Source organism: Bos javanicus, chromosome 3 (genome assembly GCF_032452875.1).
Source record: "Bos javanicus breed banteng chromosome 3, ARS-OSU_banteng_1.0, whole genome shotgun sequence".
Lineage (NCBI taxonomy): Eukaryota > Metazoa > Chordata > Mammalia > Artiodactyla > Bovidae > Bos > Bos javanicus.
The window spans coordinates 19,194,556-19,215,917 of record NC_083870.1 but is presented as its reverse complement, the minus strand read 5'-3'; the positions used below and the strand labels follow the sequence as shown (position 1 = coordinate 19,215,917).

At 42.6% G+C, this 21,362-nt stretch overlaps 1 protein-coding gene across 3 annotated transcripts in view; it reads left to right on the top strand.

Moving 5' to 3' along the window:
• Positions 1-16,389, top strand: part of SNX27 (sorting nexin 27) — an 80,363-nt gene extending 63,974 nt beyond the window's left edge. Inside the window, exons 8-13 of one of the 3 annotated variants that reach the window (XR_009734582.1) lie at positions 3,582-3,671; positions 10,134-10,283; positions 10,602-10,730; positions 11,086-11,145; positions 12,480-15,453; positions 15,609-16,389. Coding sequence is in view for 2 of the 3 variants with exons in the window: in XM_061406664.1 (XP_061262648.1) it covers positions 3,582-3,671; positions 10,134-10,283; positions 10,602-10,730; positions 11,086-11,145; positions 12,480-12,527 (477 nt within the window). In the remaining variant the exon portion in view is untranslated. Of the gene's footprint in view, positions 1-3,581; positions 3,672-10,133; positions 10,284-10,601; positions 10,731-11,085; positions 11,146-12,479 lie in introns of all 3 variants that reach the window. The other 2 variants (XM_061406677.1, XM_061406664.1) reach the window with 2 other exon arrangements.
• The last annotated feature ends 4,973 nt before the right edge of the window (positions 16,390-21,362 follow it).

Below are 21,362 nucleotides of genomic sequence, written 5' to 3'. Positions count from 1 at the left end.
CTATTATGAATAATGCTGTTATGAACAGGGTTATGTAAATGTCTCTTCAAAATTCTGCTTTTAATATCCCCAGAATCATGATCAATGGCTGGATCATATGGAAATTCTGTTTTTAATTTTTTGAGGAACCGCCACACTGTTTTCCATAGCAGCTGTACTGTTTTACATTCCCAGCAGTACACAGCAGCTCAAATGATTTTATGATTGACTAGGTAAACAACTGTGCCTTTTGGAAAATAATACTGAAATTTTTCCCTCACTTAATTTTAGTTGATATTTTTGTATCATATTTTGATGGTGGGACCGTCTCATGCATCTCATCAATTCTAAGATGCCATCAGTTGTAAGATGCACTAGTATTTTATGTACTGCTAAGAGAAAAAAGCTACCAATTAAACAACATATATCATTGATTATAAGACACATCCCAATTATAGGAATAATAAAATGTGAGAAAACTATGCATCTTAGAATTGATGAAATACTAGATAATAATGCTGGTAATGTGCCTTTTCCTTAAAAAATTGATAAAGTCAAAATCTATAGTAGGATATATTTATTTTCTGACTAAACCTACCAGATTAAACATACATTTAAACTACTTTTTGAAAGCTTACTAGAATAATCGTAATGGATTTTAAGAGGCGTAAACCTGTGAAGAGAATAGGCGGGACGCAATAGATGAGAATGGTCAACACTTTTTAGAAAACGAATGTTTGAATGAGTCAGCAGGACTTTGGTATTTGGTTATTGTGGAAGAATTGGTAAGAGGCATGTGGAAAGTTACAAACGTAAGGCAGTTAACTTAAAAGGAGAACGAAATGTATAAGAAAAGAAGCCCTGGTAACAGCACATGATTTAGTTGTGAATAATGTTTACATGCTTATAATAATGTATTGAGTACAGTATTCAATACTGATTACTGATTTAGTTTTTATTGAGATGTTGGAGGAAGAAGAGAGAGTGCAGGAGTGGTATATGAAAGCTAAAACATTATGATTTTTGGCTGCACATTATGGTATGCGGGATCCTAGTTCCCCAACCAGGGATTGAACCCATGCCCTCTGCAGTGGAAGCATGGATGCTCAACTACTGGACCACCAGGGTAGTCCCTAAAGCTTTTTTTAAAAAACTCTTTTTATTTATTTTTTAAAATAATTTATTTATTTATGGCTATGCTGGGTCTTCGTTGCTGTGCAAGCACTTTCTCTAGTTAGGTGAGCAGGAGGCTACTCTCTGGTTGCAGTGCGTGACTTCTTTTTTTGGGGAGCATGGCCTCTAGGGCGCGCAGGCTTCAGTAGCTGTGGCATGTGGATTCAGTAGTTGCGGCTCCCGGGCTAGAGCACAGGCTCAGTAGTTGTGGCACACGGGCTTAGTTGCTCCGAGGCATGTGAGATCTTCTGGGATCAAGGGTTGAACCCCTGTCTTCTACATTGGCAAGAGGATTCTTTACCACTGGGCCACTAGGGAAGCCCAAAACTTATTTTAACGTAGCAACTCAACATTGTCTAAAATTGACAAGCTAGGGAATTAGCATAAGCATGACATTTAGAATTATGAAAGGAATATCACAAAAAACTGCTTACAGTCCTTAACAATATCTGGAATGAGGCTGTGCAATCAAACTTGTTTTGGTTAGGTGCCTCTCAGTAATACATATTTTTAAAAACTATTATCTCTTTTATTTCATAAGTTTTTTTCAATTAAGGGAAAAAGGAATCCAGTGTCCTGATATTTATGTTTTCCACTCAGCTAGTCAGGCAATATAATCTTGATTAGAAGTGAGTGAGGAGAGAACATTTTTACTGCCCCACATGAAAATAGTTCACTTAGAGTTGCGGGAGTAGATGTTCACTCTGGCCCACCTCTGCCCAGGGGAAGTGGTCATCAGTAAGTACTTAAGTGCTATTACTAGTCGGACAGTTCTAGGTATTAGAGATACTGAATTGATAAACCAATATTTGTTTGTTTTCCCTCTTTACTTCTCTCCCAACTTTTTCAGTCTAACTGATTTAAATTTGATCTAGCTGGAGCACCAAGTCTTTTGGTGATAGTGTTCAGGTTCTGCAGGACATTGGTGGCAGTTCTCATTGAGCATCGCCTCTGGGAATATAACCTCTCTGCCTAAGTGAACCCTCGCTTGTATGGCTAGGACTGGGGAGACACTGGGATACTCTTTCCAGTGGCAGTCCCAGGGAGGATATATCCTTGTGTGGTTCAGAACAGGCAAATGATGCCAATGTCAATGATAGTAATAAAAACTATTTATATATATTTTACAAAGCTATTAACATCTTTTATCTTGTTTTGTTCTCTACCTTCAATATGGATTTTATTCTTGTTTTGCAGACTGAGAGGGTTTAAGTGACATACTCAAATGTATATGGGTCCGTGACAGCTAGAAGTTGAACTTGTCTCTTGACTTCAATCCTGAATTCATTCTAATTGGCAAATGTTTTCCTGTAAAAGACTATGGGGAATGATTTCTACCTGAAGGAAATCGGCAGTTTTCTGATGAAGATTCAGGTGGTTCCCTGCCTGGTGTCTGCATAGGGTTGTCTTTGGAGTAACTCACTGAGGGTAGATCCTGAATGCCCTGGACAAATGGTTCTGTTTGTTCTTTTTCTTTTTTTTCCTCCCAAAGATCAGTTTTCCCTTCCATTGGATTTTTAAAATTTTTCTTGGAGTGGAGGAGAGGTGGAGTAAGATTGGGAAGGGGATGTATGTTTCATACAGCTGAACCAGGAATAGTTTAGTGTATTATATCTGGATACCTTCATTTTTATATCAGATTCTCACTGGAAGCTTTTCTGTTTATTGGTCTCATATTTATCACTTCTCTCTTCCAGTTGCTACCCCGCTGGCCTAAGGTCTTGTTTCACTTCATGCTTAAAGTACCACAGTATCATTGATCTTCCTTGTTTCATTCTCTTCTTAGCTTAAGTCATTTGGCAGTCATGTAGAGATCAATCTTTCTGAAACAACAACTTTTTATTATTTGTTTTAGCTCTCTACTGTCCTTAAGTCTAAATTCCTATGCCTGCTCTTTGGGATCATTCATGTTCTATTAATCTATGCATCCAGAATTATTTTTCATTGTCCACTAACATGTATCCTTTATTCTGATCAGGCAGGTTTGTCTCCTGAATATATTTAAATTCAAACCCATTTCTGTTTCCTGACTTTAGCCTGAAGTTTCTCCTATTCAGCCTATCCTGTGGGGTCCAACCAAGACTTCCTTGATAACTACAGTTAGCAATACGCTTTCCTGTTCTGGCTGCATGCATCACTTACTATTTATGTCACACATTTTTGCTACTTCATCGTTATCTTTAATACAGTATTGTGTACTATCTTTCAGTGTTCTGTAATTATTTCACATGTATAAATTAACCTGAATTTAAATCTCTTAACAGGACAGACCTAGAATAAGAGTTGCAGAGTTCACAGGCAATGATGATGATGGTCCAGATGGATAGGAATTATTGTGAAAATGAATCTGTATCCCTTTATTTTTATCAAGAATGTACTTGATGATAATTTTTACGGTTCTTTCTTCCTTGCCTTTGTTTTGGTGACAGGCTGTTGATGATGTGAAAAAAGGTTACATCAAAGCAGAGGAAAAGTCCTACCAATTACAGAAGCTCTATGAACAAAGGAAAATGGTCATGGTAGGTTTATGTTCCATAATCTCTTTATAAAATGCCCCTTATCCCTTTTTAAATTTAATTTAATTTTATATTGGAGAACAGGTGATTTAAAATGTTGTGTTAGTTTCAGGTATAGAGCAAAGTGATTCAGTTGTACATATATCCATTCTTTTTCAGATTGTTTTCCCGTATAGGTTTTTACAGAATATTGAGTACAGTTCTCCATGCTATACAGTAGGTCTTTGTTGATTATCTATTTTATATATAGTAGTTTCTATATATTAATCCCAAACTCCTAATTTGTCCTCCCCGCCCCCACCTTTCCCCTTTGAAAATTATGTTTGTTTTCCAAGTCTGTGAGTCTCTGTTTTCTGTATATATTCATTTGTATTATTTTTTAGATTCCACATGTAAGTAGTTGTGATAAGTCCCTTTGTAGCCTTTTTTTAGATTCCACATATAAATGATATCATATGGTATTTGTCTTTCTCCTTCTGACTTACTTCACTCAGTATGATAATCTCTTTTTGAATTATAGTTTTGTCTGGATATATGCCTGGGAATGGGATTGCTGGATCATATGGGAATTCTATTTTTAGTGTTATGAGGCATCTCCATACTATTTTCCATAGTGGCTGCATCGGCTTACATTCCCACCGACAGTTGTTGGAGGGTTACTTTTTCCCCACACCCTTTCCAGCATTTGTTATTTGTAGACTTTTTGATGATAGCCATTCTGACTGGTATGAGGTGATGCCTCATTATAGTTTTGATTTGCATATCTAATAATTAAAAATGTTGAGCATCTTTTCATGTGTTTTTTGAAAATTCCCCTTCTTATCTTTTAAATGTTGTTCTAGTCATTTTTGAAAGATGTTGCAACCTGGTCAGTGACTTAACTGATTTAAAAAGGAGTAGTATTGGGACTATCCAGTAGTCCAGTAGTTAAGACTCCACACTCCCAAGGCAGCGGCATGGATTCAGTCCCAGGTCAGGGAGCTGAGATTCTGAGTGCCACATGGTGCAGCCAAAGAAACAAAAAAGGAGAGGGGATATAGAGCTTGATATAAAGTCTATTGTGTTCCTCTATTTAGCACACTAAGAGCTTATTGTTTTATATATGGGTATATAACTTTATTATTAGTGATTACTAAACAATATTCTTTTTTATAATAAAAAGGCCTAAAAGATGTGCAAAACATTTAATATGATAAAAAATAAAATTCTATGAGAATATTTAGGTGTTTTAACATTAGAAATTATTTTAGTTCTGGTTTAGCAGTGGCGAAGTCATTTGTTTTCACAACTCCCATCTCTGCAGTTGCTCAGACATTTATGCTCAGTAGTGCTCTTGGTTAGTGTGATATCCTAGAGCTATGCTGTTTGATTCCATAGCTACTAGCCTCGTGTGGCTACTTAAATTTAATTTTAAATTTATTTAACTTAAATAAAATTTAAAATTCAGTTCCTCAGATGCATTAGCACATTTCAGGTATTGAGTGAGTTGCTAGTAGCTACTGTATTGGACAGCTCAGACACGGAACATTTTCATCACCACAGAAAGTTCTGTTGCAGAGGGCTACTACTATATTCTTAGAATATTTCAAAAATAGTTTTGAATTTATATCTGCCATAAATGGAGAGATGAAACTTGTCAAAAATAAAATGTATAAAGAACATTTATAAAGACTCTACTCATCATTTTAAAACTTCTTTCCTGGCCAGTTCATATAGTTGAGAATTTTCCAATTATAGTTTTTCCTAATAGTTTTCATATAGTTTTTACACGCTAGAATAGGAAATCACAGTTCACTCCAGTATTCTTGCCTGGAAAATTCCATGGTTAGAGGAACCTGGTGGGCTACAGTCCATGGAGTTGCAAAGAGTCAGATACAACTGAGCAGTTGAGCACAGTTTTTACAGAAGGCAATAATTGCATTGGTAATAATTCTAATAGGCCACTTGAGTTTCTTTTGTACTTTCTGAGCAGTTTTTAGGAGGGAATGTTTGGAATAAGAATACAAACAAGTTAGCCACTGAAGTTATTTAGCTCCTAGTCTTGTATCTAGGTGGGATATTTATTTTATCACTCATATGACAAAGAGGGAACCATCTACCAGTGTTCTGCATACCAACAGGCTGAAATAGACATTCCCCAAGTCTTTTAAATGGAATTAAGTCTTCGCAGAATTTTGGTTAAGGAAATTTTGCTGTGTGGGAGACAAGATTTTAAAACTGAGCTTCCACCTCCTCTTTAATGGTATTGTCTTTTATATATTAATGCATAATTCTGACCAAAACGTCTGCATCTTTTGGTGAAAAGGGCTGTTAACCTCTACAATAGTTCTTTGGCTTTATCAAAACCAACAGAATCAAAGTAACTTCATAAAAGCTTCTGAATGTGGAATACATACTGTTTCTTTGTACAGATAGCACTCTAAGTGCACTGTCTTCCATTTATACATTTACAAAAAATATTTGTTGAGCACCAAGTGTGTGCCAGGCACAATGCAAGGTGCTAGAGAAATAAATAGGTTTGAGTTGTTCTGTGGCAAAATATAGCAAGTCTGAGTTTAACAAACATAGTAATCTATTTTGAAGTTATTTCTTAGACTCAAGTCTGTATCTTGTCATACAAGGTGAAGAACTCAAGTGCAATTCGTGCGTCGATGTTCCCTTGAGTATCCATGTAAAGCATGCTTAAGCGTTCATGGGGTCTGCTCTCCTGAAAGCCTGGTGCCAGTGTACAGTTTTGTACTGGCCATGTAATATCGAAACCTGACTTTAAAGACTTCCTGCTGCTGCTGCTGCCAAGTCGCTTCAGTCGTGTCTGACTCTGTGCGACCCCATAGACGGCAGCCCACCAGGCTCCCCCGTCCGTGGGATTCTCCAGGCAAGAACACCGGAGTGGGTTGCCGTTTCCTTCTCCAGTGCATGAAAGTGAAAAGTGAAAGTGAGGTCGCTCAGTCGTGTCCGACTCTTCGCGACCCCATGGACTGCAGCCCACCAGGCTCCTCCGTCCATGGGATTTTCCAGGCAAGAGTACTGGAGTAGGTTGTCATTGCCTTCTCCTCCCCCTCCCCCCAAAAAGCTTAGATTTTATTCAAGTGTTAGTGTTCAGAGACATTAGCCTAGACAGTGGTCATGGTCAATACACTGAAACTTCCACCTCTGATGGATCCCTCAGAGCCCGTGGGTCTTGATACCATTATGTATAATAGCTTAGCATGTTGATAGGCCTAAGATTAGGCCTGATCACTACGATATTTTGCCAGATAACTGTGAGACTTTCAGCCATTCACAAACTTCTCACTCTCAGTTTCTTTTTTGTAAATTGGGGATGTTAGGATTGCTTGTTATCAAGTAGAGTCTTGACGAAACCTCACAAAGTTCTTAACAGATAAATAAGCTTTGCATAAGTTCCTTTGCTCCCCACATACAGAGGATAGCTCATACCTTTGCCGTAGTTTGTAATACCCAGTATGATCAAAATGTTTTTGTTTTTTACTTATTTACAAAGTTAGATTGAATCTCAAATTTGGATGGTTGAGAATATAATGTATACAAGACTTGTTTTTTCTTTTTTCTCTGTCTTTTTTTACTCTCTTTCAAATAGTGAATGTGTGTAACTTATGTCTTATGATTATTGAACTGACAAATAGAGGTTTCTGGGTTTGTGTTTGTCAGCGTAATTTTAATGATTTCACATAAGGTGGTATATGTGGAGGTCAGTGTTTCTCAAAGTGTAGTCCCCCAGCTCAGTTACACAGGAGTCACTTGTGAAGCCTGCTTCAAGTGCATATTTCTGGACTCCGCCTCACATATACTAAGCCAGAATCTCTAGGGGCAAGATCTAGAAATCTTTGTAAAGATTTTTACAGAAGCACCCTAATGAGTCTGAAACTTAAGGTGCTTGAGAATTGCTGCCCTTGAAATTTGGGAGAGTTGGTTCCCATGGTTCCTCTCAGGCCTTGATTTCAATATTAGATCTGGTTTGACCCTCCGCAGGAAGTTTGGGATAACAGAGAGTTCTCCAGAATGGATTTCCATTCCCCCACTGAAAGTGTTTGCTCTGTTAAGTCCTTTGTCTCTGCCTGAATAACTGTCCTATTTTGGTATTTACCTATCTTGCTGAACAGTGAATGTTTATAAAATATCTCAGGCCATACCTGTCCTCTTCTCTTGCCTAATGTGGGGCAGTCATCTAAGTGGTATGCAAATCAGAGAAGCTAATTTAGGATACATATTTATTAAAAATATAATATGAAAGGAGAATGGACAGGGTAATTTTTGTTTGAAATACAAACAGATACATAGTTATACCCTTAAGTAAATATGTTTGAAAATAAAGGTTAACTTCCCTTTTGGAAATTTTGATACATGTAAAATTTTAAGTATTTCTTCTCTGCACTTTCTGCAAATCCTAGAATATAGAGATTGCCCTCTTAAAGCTGAGAAATATTACCTGACCTGATAATTTTGGGAAAATCTTGTTTCCCCAGTGACACTTTACCTTAATGGAGCCTTTAAAATTATTTTTTGTAGCTGTCATATATTGAATACCTAATTATGTACTAAGTACTTTCAGAGGTTACAAATAGCTGTATGGTATAGATGCTATTTAATGTTATTATTTCTGTTTTTCTGGAAGAGGAGACTAAGGCTCCTAGGTTTAGTAATTTGCTTGAGTTCAAATAACTTGCCCAAGATTACGCATTTAGGAAGTGATGGGGCCAGGATTCAAGCCCAGGGCATCTGGGCCCAGGAGCTGGATCACTCTTTGGTGCAGTTTCCTATCTTGTCATAACCCCAGAAGAGGTCTTTCCTGTATCATCCACTGCCTGACATATTTACCAGAATGAAGTAGCCAGAGATTTCTTTTGATCATAGTGCCAGTAGAAGGGCTAGGCAGTTTATCACTGACTCAGAAAGGATGATGATAAAGGGTGATCAGTGGGGTAATGGAAGGAAGGAGACAGAAGAAAAATGATGCAAACAAGTATTTTGGCCCTTCTGAATTGACACTGACCCTGTGTTCTTGCTTCCCTTTTTTAAGTTTTCACCTTTAAAGTGGTGGTTATTTTATCTGAGCAGAAGTAACTACAAAGTAGGGAGGGGAACCTGTGGTGTGACTCCTTCCCGCCCTGCCTCTTAGACCTCCCCACACAGTCCCTGGTGGCAGTAGGAAGCAGCGCTGGGCACCGCCCCTCGGCACCAGAGCCCCAGGTGTAGGCAGCGTAGGGTCTTTCTGTGCCTGTGTCTCTCTTGGTGAGGCAGAAGGCAGCTCTCCAGTGTATTCCAACTTCCTCACGCATCTAGTTGAAATCAGCTAGGGGCTCCACCTTTGTCTTCTCTCTAACTCTCTATCTGCACACGTTTCCACTGTGCCTGTTGTTCCTGTGTGACATGCAGATGGTGGTGTCACACAGATGCAAGACCATTTGCTTGTTTCCCAGGCAGGCTATGAGGAAACCAGGTCAGAGTCCATGCGTCGTCTTTTGTTCTTATCATCTTTTCTCTGTTTCTCTCCTACTTTCTTTCCCGCTCCTTCTCTTTTACTCTGTCCCCTCAATTCAAAGTAGTGTTAAGGAAGAGAGAGGCTAGCCTTAACTGTGGAGGAAAAGAGTCAAAAGAGTTCAGAGACCTCTCTGGGGAGCCTTGTACCTGCGAGGGTCACATAGGTCACTTGATTCGGGTCCAGATGCTTTTTAAGGAGACATATATGCTGGAGACTCAGGGGACAGCGGGGCTGAAGGGGACTAGTTGGTAATAGAGAAAAAGGATCAGAGGCCTAGAAACTAAAGCTGATTTGTAATCCTGGTTGTACCACTTATTATTACGTGTAACATTAAGCAAGTCTCATATTATTCTGGGTTTCTATAAAGTGACTAAGTTTTAAGTTTCTCTCAGCTTAAACCTTTTATGAATATGAGATTTGGGTGGTTTACTCCTCATCACTGAGATCACTCTAACTTTTGATTGGAGAGGGCATGAGAAACTTTAGTTCTCAGATAGATTTGATTTCGTCCCTTGCTGCTGCTAAGTCACTTCAATCGTGTCGGATTCTGTGCGACTCCATAGACAGCAGCCCACCAGGCTCCCCCGTCCCTGGGATTCTCCAGGCAAGAACACTGGAGTGGGCTGCCATTGCCTTCGTCCCTTAGGTACAGTGAAAATAGAGGGCGGGACTAAATGGCATTATGAGTTCCCTCCTTGGAGTCTTGGTTGCAGTCTCTTTTCTGGCTTCATTTATTTACCTTTGTTAAGTAGAGAAAGAGACAAGGGTTGAAGTATGAAAGTGAAAGTTAGAAGGAGGCTGAAGGATCATCCAGGAGTCCGTCCCAGCTTAACGATGCATGTGAGGCCAGAGGCACGGTCTATAATTGCGAGGATTTTCTTAGTTCTTTTGTACCTTCTCAGCAGCTCTTGAGGATGGTATAGTTCTAGAGTAGCACTGTTTCTCTTTCCTTTTTTTTCCCCTAGTACCTCAACATGCTAAGGACTTGTGAGGGCTACAATGAAATTATCTTCCCCCACTGTGCCTGCGACTCCAGGAGGAAGGGGCATGTCATCACAGCCATCAGCATCACGCACTTTAAATTGCATGCCTGCACTGAAGAAGGACAGCTGGAGGTGAGAGCCCACTGAGCACGCCCCAGGAGGCCGGGGCGGGACCGGGAATGCAGGGAATGCTTGGTGCTCACTCGCTACATTTCGGTCCTACTTGGGGTGGGGGAGAGTGGAATCAAAATTGTTTTGACTGGGATACCTGGGCTCTGGGTGCACACTGCTCCTTGCCTTCACTGGCTGTTTACATTGACTTTTATTCTTCTGTCAGTCTTTTCCATGAAATGCTATAGACATCTCTACATTTCTTTTCTGCTGCCTGGTTCAGAACCCATCTTTCCTAAGCTCCCCAGCATTCTCAAACTTATGCTCTTGATTGTTCAGAACCAGGTAATAGCATTTGAATGGGATGAGATGCAGCGATGGGATACAGATGAAGAAGGAATGGCCTTCTGTTTTGAATATGCGCGAGGAGAGAAGAAGCCTCGATGGGTTAAAATCTTCACACCATATGTGAGTGATGGTTGGGGAAACATGCTTGGAGAAAGTAGATTGGGTTTAAAGTTCTCCGAAAGCTAAATGCATAAATGGAGCTGTAGGGATAACAGTCAAGATCTGAACCTGTTTGAATCCCCAGGTTCTTCTGTCTTTCCTTTAGATTAGCAGTTTCACTTTCCTCTTGACTCACAATTACCACTAGAAGGAGCCAGAGAATAGGAGATGAGCCAGGCCTGGGTTTTATGGAGTCTCTTAAGGTTGTTCTCAGGCTGAGCAAGTTTGGAAGGTGACTCTGGGTAGGAGTTTAAAGGAATGGTTTTGTGATGCCTGGTCTGGAGAAGGCAGTGAATGTTGCTTTGTCATTTTTCAGTTTAATTACATGCATGAATGCTTCGAGAGGGTGTTCTGCGAGCTCAAGTGGAGAAAAGAGGTAATTCTAAACAATCTTGAATTGACCTTTTCATCTTTATTTGTTTGTTTATAATGTACACTCCTTTATCCAAATACCTGGGACCCTCACTTCCATCTTTCTAGGAATATTAGAGACTGGTTATCCCACATGAGCCAGGGCACTCTTTGAGGAGTCTTAGTTAGAGATCAGTCATTCCACATGAGCCAGGATCTTCTAGGAGTATTAGTTAGAGACCAGTCATCCCACACGAGCCAGGACACTCCTCCAGGAGGATTAGTTAGAGACCGGTCATCCCATATGAGCCAGGATGCTCTTCTAGGAGTATTAGTTAAGAGACCCGTTATCCCATATAAGCCAGGACACTTTCTAGGAGTATTAGTTACAGACTTGTCATCCCACGTGAGCCAGGACACTCTTCTAGGAGTATTAGTTAGAGACCAGTCATCCCACATGAGCCAGGATTCTCTTCTAGGAGTATTAGAGACCGGTCATCCCACATGAGCCAGGACACTTTCTAGGAATATTAGGTACAGACTTGTCATCCCACGTGAGCCGGGACACTCTTCTAGGAGTATTAGAGACCAGTCATCCCACATGAACCAGGATACTTTTCCAGAGAGGTCATTAGCTTTGGATGCTAAACCAGACTGTGCAAAAAAAAATCCCTGTTTCCCGTGTCAAGAGGGTGGCTGTTGGCCACAGGCTGTTCATCTCCGTGGCTTCATGGACCCTCCTCTACCTATTTTTTTATCAGTCGCCCTCCGTATTGTTCCTGGTCCAGAAGCGCAGTTGTACTTAGCTTTAGTCCTGACTAGATGAGATGTTAAAGAGCGTGTAGGATAACCAGGAGTGTGTGTGTGTGTGTGTGTGGTTTCTCCTGCTGCTTTCCTGCTGTCTGTACATGCTAGTGATGGAACAGAATTTAAAAGATTCTGAATAATTAGCTGCTTACTCTCCAAGAAGATGTTTTTGAGGTTCAGAAAGCAAAGTAAGGAATATGAACATTTATATTCTTGGTTTTGTAGGAAGCACACAGGGCTCTGGGGATCAGATCTGGATTCTCTCCTGAGCATTTTTCTTTCTGTGATTCTGTTCAAATTGGCCTCCCTGGATCTCAGTTTTCTCATCTTTTCTTATCTGTGAGATTGAAAGACTGAGCTGGATAAGTTATATCCTGGGTCCCTTCCAGCTCTAAAAGGCTGTGATTCTTGATGGAAAGTTGTATCCAGTGATGAGGCCCATCATGTCGAGTCATCCTGTCGTACATTTTCTGTGTGAGGGGTTGTCTCTGGATGGGAGGAGATGAAGACACCCGAGGCTTCCCAGTAACTCTTGTCTTTTTTTCCTTTCAGAACATTTTCCAGATGGCGAGGTCACAACAGAGAGATGTGGCCACCTAGCCTTTCATTACCCTGTTCCTTCTCTTCACCTTCATCCTCTTATCCCTTTCGTCTCCCATGTCAGACAGAGTAACCATTAACACAAAAGAAGAGAAAAAGGAAAAAAGTCATTATATTCAAAAGCCCTAAACTAAATGTCATTAATAATCCTTCTGAGTTTCATATCTCTGTAATTGAGCTGGTAGAGAAGAATAGATGGGTCAGCACCAGGAGTCAGCTGAGTTAAGACAGGAAAAGAAATAAGCCCAACCAATTCGCCAAAGGGATCTTTGTCCTTTCCTCTGGGCCTCATACCAACAGACTCTCCTTGTACTATATTTTTAGAACTGGAACTATGAACTCCATCCATTTGCACTGTTCAGACATATATATGTATGTATGTAAAAATTATATATACGCAAATTAGCTGCACGTATATACATATATATATTTCTTTTTAAATTTCATATTGATGGCAGTACCTTTTTTAGCTTGTGTTTTTACACACCTTTCACTAGAACTCATGATTTCTCTCTTGCTCTCTTTATTTTGAAACAAACTTTAAAAAGGAAAAAAAAAATTTTACAGGGAAAAATACCTCTCCTCATGAAGGACTCGAAAAGTTTACAACCTGCTCGGGTTTTCCCCCCTTTTTTGTATTGAATGAAGATTTTGGACCATGGGTTGCCATAGAGTCTGAGGAGCAAGGAGCATAGTTTCTTTATCTTCAAAAGGCTGCTGGGGAGGAGACAGAAGTGTGTTTTTCAAGGGCAGTGGGGCTGCAGATCTGCAGGAAAAGTCTGAAGACTTGGTGTGGTCTCTCTTGATTCCAAGACAACGTTCCTGGTCCATTTCTCTGTCTTCCACTCATGGCCTTTAGCCACATTCCACATCTTCCTGCTTCCTAAGGGCCCCCTGTGTGCTTTTCCAGCAGGCCTAGAATGAACGGGAAGGGGAGCTCAGGAGGTTGATGCCCAGACGCCTGAAACACTTCATGGTCATGATTGCCCATTTCTCTGCTGTTTGTAAAGCAGGGGTCGTACTCGGGACCAGAGTCAAAGCTGACATCTTTAGGCACAAAGATTGGACTTAGGTAGGGGAGGAAAGAAGAAAGGCGCTGTGTACGTAAGCTTCTTCCTACTCCGTTCCTACCAGTAACACCGTAACTGTTAGGGTCTCTGTGACTTCCTTAAACAACCATGTTGGGGAAGGATCTGACCATATCCCCAAGGCCTTGGGGAAACTTGGAATGGGTCAGTGATCTGAGCCAAGCAAAACCATAACCCGTCTAAGCCAGCTGAGGACCCAGAAAGGAACAGTAGGAATATGGTTGATTTGGGTTGGATCTCAACTTTTAATTAAAAGGAGATTGAAGGAAAATATTTTTGTCCCTTAAAAGAGCGCCTCATCTGACCTTGCAGTTAGACCTTTTGAGACCTAAGAACTGCATTCCTGGGTCTGGGGCCAGGGCTGACTGGGGGTTGAGAATGTCGCTCTCTCAAAGGCTGCCCTCCGGGCGTGAGAGCAGCAGGAGCAACATTCTCAACCCCCAGGCTCCAAAGAGATGGTGTTGAGAGCTCGTAGTCAGGCTCTGCTGTTTCTGAAACACATCTTTGAGCCTCTTTTACTTTTTTCCTTCTCTGCCTTCTGCACAAAAGCCCTCACAGAGTGGCATCTTTTGCTTTGTCTAACTGGGAGGCAACCATAGTTGGCTGTAGTCACTGAGCAGTGTTGGGGTGGTTTGAAGTTTCTGTTTCTGTAACTTGTTTCTGCAGATGGTTGTGAGGCACTTTACTTTCTCTTTCACTCTGTTACCCTGGCAGGCACTTGCCCCGGGGGGTGTGGTATCATGTAGGACATCCAGTCTTTCCTCGCCTTCTCCAAACCAGGCGGGATCGCAGAGTGCAAACTGTAAGGAGGCTGTGCTTAAAGTCGCAGAGAGTGAGCCCTGCCTTGGAGGCTTTGGCACAGAATTAACTTCTTCTGGCATAAGTGAATTTAATAATGAGCCAGAGGACCATGGGAAGAAGGTATGTTGATTGCCCACTCCAAGGAGCTGAAGAGGTTTTTGGCCCCAGCTCCGTTCACACTTTAAAAATAGCAGTTTGCTCCTATTCTGTCAGAGTGGGAGAGGAATGAACAAATCCTGGAGTCCATGGGAAGCCCAAAGGCTGCCCTGCAGATGTGAGAGCAGCGGGGGTGCTCTTAGCGTGTGTAGACGCTGTTCCCTCCCTCCGCCCTGACCTGGCACTCACTTTGCACTTGGAGATTGGGTGGGGCCCACTGGATGGGTAGCCTGTTGGGAGAATATGTTGAGGGCCAGCCCCTACTTGAGGCTGTTCCATTAACAAAGCCCCAGCTTGGGGAGAAGGGGAAGGAGGGAAGGCCCAGAGGAAGGCTTTCTCGTCTCTTCCATTCACAGCAGGTGTCTTGCGATGGAGGCAGAGGTCTCTGGGGCTGTGCAGCTCCTAGGGTCAAGCTCTTCTTTGCATGAAGCAGTGTTCGTGTGATACCCTTTCCCTATTACTCTGCACTTCCTTTCTCGAATCCCTACTATCTTTCTTAGTCCTGGGTTCTGCTCAGGGAGGCTTCTCAGTCTTTTTTTTTTGCAATTTGTCTCCAGGAAATGGAGAAGTCCCCCTGCACCGTGCTTTGCCCGCAGCAAAGCCAGCAGGATTGCCCTGGTCTCCTCTCCTTTCACCCCCACAGAGAGTTCCCATCCTCTTTGATAAAAGCTCAGAGTTGTTAGGGGTCAGGAGAAAATGCAGGCCCTGAGAAACCTATCTCTGTAGAAAGTTTCCCTTGGCCCGTGCTTTGGGTTTTCTGCTCTTTATAGTTTAATTTTACTCTCCATTTTTCTCCCCTCCCCTTGCTCTAGGTCTAAGCTCAGCACAGGTGTGTGCTCAGGGCAGCTCCTAGGCCTGGACAGCTCTCAGGGAGGAATTAGGTAAATGTTCAGCATCCCCATACCTGGCCCATCTGGTTTCATCCTTTGCCCAGGCCAGTAGCTTTGGGTCACTCTCTCTTGTACCTCTAAATTCAGTGCTTGGAGCAGCAGTATAGGGCTCTGATGGGAGGTGATACCTCTGTCTCTCATTTCAGAATTTGCCAACTCGGGGACCTGGCTCTGGAAGGCAGTTTTCTTAAAGGGGATGTCATCCTGGGTGACCGGAAGTCTCCAAACCTAGAGGGACAGCGGTGCCCTCCCTTCTGTCCTTGGTGTTCTCTGGATTGATTCAGCAGTAGAAACCATTTGGTCTGTTGGGCCCCAGCACACCTGCTAGGTTCCTTCCAGGTTCACTGTGTCACATTAGCTTCCCTTTGGGAGGGTGATGTGGTTGAATACTCAGAGAGGAGAGGGGGTTGGTGTGCGTCGTTAGTCCCCCACCTTCCGGTTTCACCTCCTGCCTTCCTCTTCCTCTAAACCTGAGCACGTCATGCCAAGGCTCACTCATACGCAGTGGTGTCAGCTCACTCCTCAGCAGTAATCTAGGATGTGTGGGAAGCTTAGGGTTCTGGGGAGGAACAGAATCGAAGAGGGGAGTGATGTGGGTGGAGGCACTGGCCAACTGCTAAACTTGGACACCAGTTTTATATCACGCCCCCTTTGTAAGCCAGTGAGCTGGGCTTCAGTTTTCCCCAAACCATGCACACTTTTAATTTATTTGAGAGAAACTCTAATTGTATTTTCACTGCAGTATCTTGTATTTTTTATTTGTGATTTAGGAAATGTGAAGAGAAAATACACAGACACATAATGGCTAACAGTGTTTCTTTCATTCCTTGTTCTAGAGCTAACCACTCTAAAATTGTTTGGTAATGTCACTTAGTGTAATTAATTGTAACATATTCTTTTAAATAAATTGATTTATTGATGAAACTATTCTTTGGTTTCCTTGACTACAAATCCTTTGGGTTGTGTGGGAAGAGGTGAAGAAGGATGTTTGAGATTTGAGTTTGAATGATCCATCTGAAGATGGGGAGAAACATGTAACTGGCTCTCCTGCACAACTAGTGAGGCGGGTGTTTGAGAGCAGGAGTTGGGGAGAGGTGGAAGAAGGAGAAGGAGAAAGGAGAAGCTGGGAGGCCCCTGGTCCACAGTTCAGTTTCCAGAAAGTTCCTTCTCCAGCTTTCAGGATTGGTTGTGCCAGTTCACTGAAGCTCCACATTGACTCACAGGACATCTCTCCCTCAGCCTGATGTAGATAGAGTCTGGCAGAGCCCTTGGGACAGGTTTTAGCACTGTCCCCCTGGCCCAGCAACATGTACTTTCTTTTTCACTTTTCAAGTAACAGGAAACTTCCCTCTGGAATCTGAACCGAAAGGTACATGTCACCTCTAACGAGTCCCAGCTCTGTACTGTGTACTCGGGTGATTGGAGTCCTTCCTCTGCACACATGGTCTTGCATGTTTTAGCTCTTGCAGAAGAGTCTCAGCTGCTGTGGACTGAGCACCTGTACTTTAGAATCCTTATTCTACTCTATGTGTTAGTTTCTGGGCTGAATCTGTTGTGAAAAGTTCAGCGTTTTTGTTTGGTTGGATGTTTTAAATTATTTTTATAGACCCTCCTATTTTATTTCTATAATCGTGAGCCACATGCTTTTGCTCCTTGATTAGAGACCATGAGAGCAAGGAGTAGTTTGACATTTTGTTTGGCAGTTCGGGGAGAGACATTGCATGGGTCTCTCACTCAGCCGCCAGTACTAAATAATTGAAATTTGGTAAATATTAAAGTCCTTGATACTGGGAAAGATTGAGGGCAGAAGGAGAAGAGGGCGTCAGAGGATAAGATGGCTGGCTGGCATCACCAATGCAATGGACATGAACTTAGGCAAACTTCTGAAAGTGGTGAGGGACAGGGAGGCCTGGCGTGCTGCAGTCCATGGGGTCACAAAGAGTCGGACACAACTGGGTAACTGAACAACAACAGATACTACTGTGTTAATTGGGAAAAACAATTTTTTATTTAATGAGGAAAGAATCCACAGAGGGGTAGAAAGTGGAACTCCAGAGTTAGAATAACAGAAGGTAAAGTCAAATATTGATTATCTACTTTGTGCAGAGTGTTGTGTTAGATACTGCAATAGATACAAAAGCAAAGTAAGAAACTCTCCTGACTTTCAGGCTCTGGGAGGAATGGCCGTGATCCCCAGCTGTGGAAGGTTAAGTGGCAAAAGGACTAGAAGAGATGAGAGAAAGATCTTTGGATGAAGCAGTTAAATCTTGATGAAGAAAATGGTGTTTAAAGTGAACTGTTTAGAAAGAGCAGGATTTCAACAAGAAGGCATTCAGCGAACCTCATTGATCTGTTATGTGCCAACACTGGTAATTGGGAATGAAAATACATGGGTTGGAGGTATCAAAATACTTGTCTAGACAACAACAAACAGTTCTGTTTGATTAGAATCTAAGGTGTGTATAGGAATAAAATGGAAGATAAGCCTCTGAAGAGCCTTGAATGCCAGGTAAAGTCTCTACATTTTTTTAAAGAGAATTTCCCCAGTGATCCCCCAGTTAGGACTCCACGCTCTCATTGCTGAGAACCCAGGTTCAGACCCTATTGGAGAACTAAGACCCCAGAAACCGCACAGCATGGCCAAAAAATAAAAAAGAGGAGTTTCATCTTTCATCAGCTGCACTTGAGAAACTTTGATGTTGCAGAATACATACACGGGTCGGTCAGTAGGAGACTGTCTTGATTAGTAAGTGGATGCAGTACTAACTTGAAATGAGGGAAATGAATATGAAAAAATTACGGAAGTAAAATCATTTACGATTTAGCATTAAACATTGAGTTTACTGGAGAGTAGTAAAAGATTCTCAAGGTTTCATGGCTCAGTGGCAAATGGATATATTTAAGATGTGAAACTTTGGGGAAGAAAATAGCTTTGGACCTGTTGCAGTTTAAGCCTGTGTGAGAAATGTGGATACAGGTGTCCAGCAGCTATTTCTTATTTGCTGAGCACCTCCTAATGTTCTGGGCACTGATTCGGATGGTGGGGACATGGCAGATGAGCAAGGCAGAGTAGATACCTGTGAATAAATTTGTAGAAGATGGATGTCTTCTCTGGAGAACAGGAGGGGGGATGTGGAGATGGGTGGGGAGGAAACTAGATCTCCAATGGGTGAGGAGAACCTGGACAGCGTGGGTGGCGGTGAGATGGAGAAACAGACGTGAGTGAGCGCGAGACAGTAGGGCTTTGCAGTTGGGTTGGATCCGAGAGCAACGGTGTGACTGCAGTTTGGGCTGGGCCAGTTCACAGTGAGCCTCCACTGGAGCCTCTCCTGGAGGAGGATGGAGGGAGGAGAGGCAACACCGAAACAGAGTTCAGGAGAAACAGCAGGTTAGAAACACGTATCTGGCCATCATCTTCTTTGAGTAAAGAGAAGATGCAACCCCATTTATGAGGAGCAAAAGGAAGCCGACTACTCGGGAAGATAGACTGAAAGAGGAGCCAGAGAGGGGAGAATCTAAGAGCTGGGAGCTTGAGCCAGGGCTGCTCAAGTTCTCAAATTTGGAAAAGGGAATGAGGTTTGCTTGGCCAAGAGTGGGAATTGCTTCAGTCACAAACTCAAGCAGCCAAGGCTGTGAAAGCCTTTGAAATTTTAGCAGGAGAATGAAAAGACAATGGAGAGCCTGAAAATCAGAGAGGGCCTCAAGCTACTGAAGAGTCCAACCCTAAAGAAGCGAGACAGCTTGTATTACATTCATGTATTTTAAAGATCTGAAAACACAGACGGGATGGGAATGCACTGAAGGAATGGTGGGACTTACCACATTCTCATCATCACAGCCCCCTCCCAACTGAGGATATTTTCCTAAATGTCTTTTTATCTCTAAAACTAAGAAGGCTTCCCCCAATCCCTGCTATTAACCTGTCCACTCCACTCTTCTGCCTTAAGTTATTTTCCTTCTCTCTTCTCTTCATGCTGCCATAAACATTTGAACAGTAACTTGATTATTTTAGAAAAAACTAATACGGTTTCCTCTTGTTTGGCTTGAAGGTAAGTGATCCTGTTGTCATCGTTTCCTATTTGTTCTGCATTTTATTTTGAGGCCTCTTCTGCTCAGAAGAAAGGTTAGTGAACTTCATCAGCTAACAGAACTACCTCTCCTTTATACCTTTCTTGCTATGTTTGAAGGAGTATGATGTCTGAAAAATCTGTGTTCCTACAAGTTGCTGCTGCTGCTGCTGCTAAGTCACTTCAGTCGTGTCTAACTCTGCAACCCCACAGATGGCAGCCCACCAGGCTCTACCATCCCTGGGATTCTCCAGGCAAGAACACTGGAATGGGTTGCCATTTCCTTCTCCAGTGCATAAAAGTGAAAAGTGAAAGTGAAGTCGCTCAGTTGTGTCTGACTCCTAGTGACCCCATGGACTGCAGCCCACCAGGCTCCCCCGTCCCTGGGATTCTCCAGGCAAGAACACTGGAGTGGGTTGCCATTGCCTTCTCCAGTGCATAAAAGTGAAAAGTGAAAGTGAAGTCGTTCAGTCGTGTCCGACTCCTAGCAACCCCATGGACTGCAGCCTACCAGGCTTCTCTGTCCATGGGATTTGCTAGGCAAGTTAGGAGCCCCCTTTTCTGTCTCAGGTGGCCTCCTTTGTTTTGCCATCAAAGGGCCTGGAGAATCTTTGCCCAGATGTTCTGATTCCTCAGAAGAACCCTGTCTTCTTCATCCCCATCATTCAACCTGACTCGCCTAATACTTCTCTGGAGAAAAACTGGCTGCAGCCTTGAGGGAGGCGGGACAGCAGCAAGCAGTGACAAGCAATGAATGCTGCCTTCCCTGTTTGTGTGAAGAGAAAGATGCCAGGAAGGGGAAGCCTTCCTGGTCCCCTCAATCCCCACATCTCAGGAGATCCCAGCTGTCAGTAAATCACTGGAGGTGCCTTTTGGTTTAAACCCAACCTTCCATCTTTCTGTCCTGACCCAGAAACTGTTGCAAAGCTACAGTGAGCAGCTCGGAAAAATTCACAATATTAATTCCAGCTCTGGTGACCTTCTTCCTCATGCACACCTCATCCCATCTCTGACCACATGCACACACACCCATGTCTCTGTTGGAGATTTCATATGCTGCGGACTTGGCTCAGAATCCTGAGTAAGTCCCATCCCTGATGTCTTACCAAGCCAAGAGACGTGTTTTGTTTTTTTGTTTTTTGAAACAATGTCCACAGATAGTCCCTCCAGTGCCACACATGTTACTTCTCTTTCTGTCTCTTCTTAGTTTGGGGCAGTTTAAGAAAAGGCAGAAGTATGGGGCGTAGATGGGGGTGAGTTGTGGGGATTCACTCATCCTTGTCCTCTCACGGAAGAGCTCTGGTCTGAGGCCAGATCTAGGCTGGAAAGTAAGCAAGTTATGAGGGTGAGGTTGCAGGTAGCCGCCTAGAAGCAAATGGCCCATATGTTGTGAAGTTAAAGACAACACCTGTGTGAACCCCAGCAGGAAAGCAGTTTACAGAGTGGAATCTAGAAACCCGAGAGACTAGGGCTAATGCATCCGCTTTCTGCTTGATAGGAGTTACTGCTCCGGCCTGCTAGATACTTCTTGGGATCTTTGCCTCAGGTCACCGACAGGTAGGTGAAGCTGTGAGACAAGTGCGCCATGGGCTTTGGGGCCTGGGTTCCCTTCCTGCACCATCCCTTCGTCACTCTGTGACGCTGGGTAAGTGAGCTCACCTCCACATCCTCCATTTCCCTGTCTGTAAAATTATATCCTGCCTCATGTCATCAACTCAATGGACCTGAATTTGAGCTGAGCAAACTCCAGGAGATAGTGAAGGACAGGAAAGCCTGGCATGCTGCAGTCCATGGGGCAGCAAAGAGTTGGACACGACTGAGCAACTGAACAGC